Consider the following 3,609-nt stretch of genomic DNA (forward strand, 5'->3'; position numbering starts at 1 on the left):
GGTCTCTCTCTCTCACACACACACACAAACACAGCCCTTACAACACAGCGCCCCATTCTTTGCACAGAGGATGAAGTCATAGCCCAGTAACCTCCGTGCGTGTGTGCCCCTGCTCTGCCTCTCTCGCCTGATCTCCATTGGCTCGATCCGGCTCACCCCAGGCTGCCGAGCGCCGGGGAACCACGCAGACCAATGAGGGGAACGGGCAGAGGTGGGCTGGGCTGGGCTCGGTAGACTACCTACTCCACAAGCATTGGGAGGCCGGAAGCGGTTGTAACGAGGCCGTGTCTAGCGCTGTTGAAGAAGAAGAGCCAGGGTCTCCTCCGACTTTGAGAGAAATCATGTCACAGGTAAAAAGATCTATGTCTGCGCCTCATTCATCCGACAGCTGAACGCTGAAAGGACGAGAGAGGGGCTTTTTTTCTTCTTCCTCTCGCTGCTGGAAAGGGTTCATTGTGCTGACGGCTGTACTTTACGGGCTGGTGGAGCAGTTGTGCCTTTCTGTAACGGGCTGGCAGGAAGACGAGGGCTTGCTCTTTCCCCTGCTGTTAAAAAATAAAATCTGACCTTCGTACACTATTCGCCGGGTTTCCTGCCAGAATAAAATGCTTCTAGATTTCACTAGACGTAGACTGTGAAAATGCAGTGTTTAATAGCTACTTGTGTATTTGGAACTGGCATCTCTGCGGTGCTCGTACAGCCGTCAGGATCAGAAGGGTTTTCATCTGCCACTCTGTTACACTTGTAGACGGGTCCACGTGTTTTGCGCTTGGGAGATCGAAGAAATTGAAGACGTGCCCGAATAATGATTTATAAATCATAATCTAGGAGTTAACTCCTTTAATCAGATCTTTTATTTCGGCGCATAACCGATGGTGTTTCCTTCCAATCCTGAGGGGGCAGGCTTAGTTTAACACGAAAATAATGAAATAGTTTAAATAAATGACTCTCAAGATAGATGTCTTAAAACGTCGCAGCTCATCATTATTTATTTTATGGGTGGGTTCTCTGATCAAATGTCCACTCGCCACTCCCTGTAGTTCCGTTATTTAAACACCGCCTCTGCACCGGGTTTTACAATTATCAACAAATATAGCCTCGCTGTTGATCTCTGTTGAAGAGTGGAAAATCTGCAGTAGATTTCACAACGGCCTCGGGTTACATTGCAAATGTCGGCCATACTCTTGCGATAAGATGCCCTTAAAGATATATAGTATCTTTTTCTTATCACGCTTTTCGTGACTCAGGACCGATGAACAGCATGCGGTTCTTAAATGATTATATATCCTGTGCGTTGTATGATTCATTTAGGGCAAAAACTTGATCTTTGCTACTAAAGCAATAAAATGCAGTCAATAATGAGGAGGTACCGTTTGGAAAATTAAAAGTAAAAACGTAATATTAAATAATCACGTCGGTTTTGTAGGCGCTTAATCTGAAAACAGGACATTCTTAACTCAAGACGTGGTTGAGTTCATAGGATATAATGGGTTTCGTAAAGATGATGAGATAGACGTGCGCAGCCCACCGTGAATACTTCATAATACTTTAATTCATTTGTAATGATGAAAAAGCGAACAGACAGGGGTTGGTAGTATCTGTTTCCTCCTCTCCTGTAGGTCCCATGGTGACGCCAAAGATCATGCAGTTCAGACCCAAAGCAGATTCCTAGTGGGACAGATCCCAACCTTTTCATCAGGCCAGCTGTGCCGAGGGAGACTGCGCGAAATAACGGATCTCTGGGATTCTCGGTTTTTCACTTCTCTGCCGCGGTTTTATTAGGCAATCTGAGAAAGAGACAACAATACAGTGGAACTGGTGCATTTTTATTGGATTTCAAAACAATCTACCGCGTTTTAGTTTTTGATTTAAAAGTCTGAAATATTTTGCATCCTCTCAGAGCATGGCAAGGTTTTCAGAACCTCGCAGACGTTAAGCAGACTGCATTGAGCGCACAGACGGAATCTTATTGTCAAATAGAAAAGGCAAAGTTTAAACAACAAGATACTTTGTGGTCAGCAGATGTATGCAGCCGCATGAACACGTCTAATCTTTGAATGCGAAGCTTTTTCAGTCCTACAAAGCCCTGTTCTCATTTCCCGTTGTGATACGGTGCGACCTGAAAAGGGCGAGACGTGTTCCTACGGCTCTGTGGAAGAAGACTCTTCCCACTCGGTCCTGCCGTGAAGTCATTTTTAGGTGTCGTGTTTGCGATTCCTTTTCAGGCCGATTTTGAAAAGGCTGCGGAGGAGGTGAAGATTTTGAAGACGAAGCCCGCAGATAAAGAAGTGCTGGAGATTTACGGTCTCTACAAACAGGCGACCGTGGGAGACGTCAACACGCGTATGTAGTTTCACTGGAGCCACACAGCTGTCTCCGCCTTCTGTACACTTGCATTGTAGTGAAAGCTGGGTTGTAATTAACCTTTTAAATTAACCCTTAGCACCGGGCTGGCAGTCGAGCGCTGACACTATTGCCACCATCTTTTGTTTGGGCAGCTGCAGCCAGTAACAAAAAGCAGCACATATACGGCCCAGAAACACAAAGGCTGAGTAGGCCCGAGCCATTGGAGCATAACCTTTTTTTACACTGGAGTGCCCTTCTCCAATCCTCTAGGGCCAACGGCCAGCACGTTTTCTAGGTCTCCTGAAATAATTAACAGCTGAAGCCCATTGAAACGTGTTAAAGTGGTTCAATTAGCTAATGATTAGGTCATTAAAAGCAGAGGTGGAACAAAACCCTGCAGAAATTAAAGGACCAGAGTTGTGCCCCACTGCCTTGGAAATGGGAGCACCTGGTTACTAAATAATTAGGCTGGCAGTTGGCAACCCTTCCTGGAAGACCTCTGTGTCCACTTGCATCCTGCCAAAGGGGCACTGCGGTTTATGGTGTGTTTCACTGTGTGGCTTTTTTTTTGCGATGCTGTGATTTGGTGGGTCACTGCTGGGCGTGTGCTCTGTCCCGTGACCCGGTAGCCGAGGTCACGTTCAAAAACCGCAGGAGCTGACGGGCCGGGTTTGTTTTGCAGAACGCCCCGGAATGTTAGACTTCACTGGAAAAGCCAAGTGGGACGCCTGGGACGCCAACAAAGGTCCGTACAAAATGTCACACACTTCTCTCTCTCGTTCCGAAAGGGGCCGTTTCATTCTGGGGAGAGGGCTGACGAGGAAGATGTGGCTCACAACACAAAAAGAGCCTTTAGCGGGGTTTTTAAAAAAAAAATTCTTGCATGTTTATTGTGATCTTTTGTCTTTTTGCCCCTTAGGAATGAGCAAAGAAGACGCAATGAAGAAGTATATTGAAAAAGTCGAAGAACTAAAGGCAAAATATGGAATTTAAAGGCAGATTTAGCTGGTACGAGCACTAGTGCTGGATCCATGGCATCTTTTTAATTCTGAAAACTGTGTGGTCAGGAATTTCCTTGACCATGATTTTCTTAGACTCGAGTATCCGTGTCTGTTTCCAAAATGCCTTAAAAACAATAGAATAAGGTATTTTGCACATTCCATGCCAAGCATGATTGAATTACCATCCACCAGCAGTTTCTTGTTCTTGTTAAACCTTTTTGGTTAAAAACAAACCGATAAAGTCAGTTTTTTATTCCTTTGA

At 45.5% G+C, this 3,609-nt stretch overlaps 1 protein-coding gene across 1 annotated transcript; it reads left to right on the plus strand.

The window, feature by feature from the left end:
* dbi (diazepam binding inhibitor (GABA receptor modulator, acyl-CoA binding protein)) lies at positions 1–3,609 on the plus strand. The gene is made up of 4 exons (XM_006636363.3): positions 1–350; positions 2,226–2,343; positions 3,029–3,091; positions 3,266–3,609. The coding sequence occupies exons 1-4, from the start codon at positions 342–344 to the stop codon at positions 3,337–3,339; spliced, it is 264 nt and encodes an 87-aa protein (XP_006636426.1). The 5' UTR covers positions 1–341; the 3' UTR covers positions 3,340–3,609.

This window comes from Lepisosteus oculatus, chromosome 12, assembly GCF_040954835.1.
Source record: "Lepisosteus oculatus isolate fLepOcu1 chromosome 12, fLepOcu1.hap2, whole genome shotgun sequence".
NCBI lineage: Eukaryota > Metazoa > Chordata > Actinopteri > Semionotiformes > Lepisosteidae > Lepisosteus > Lepisosteus oculatus.

Excerpts from the sequence above, each read along its gene's own strand:
- dbi (XM_006636363.3), top strand. Across the intron at positions 2,344-3,028 it reads CGTGGGAGACGTCAACACGC|AACGCCCCGGAATGTTAGAC; the intron begins GTATGTAGTTTC and ends TTTGTTTTGCAG. Across the intron at positions 3,092-3,265 it reads CGCCTGGGACGCCAACAAAG|GAATGAGCAAAGAAGACGCA; the intron begins GTCCGTACAAAA and ends TTTGCCCCTTAG.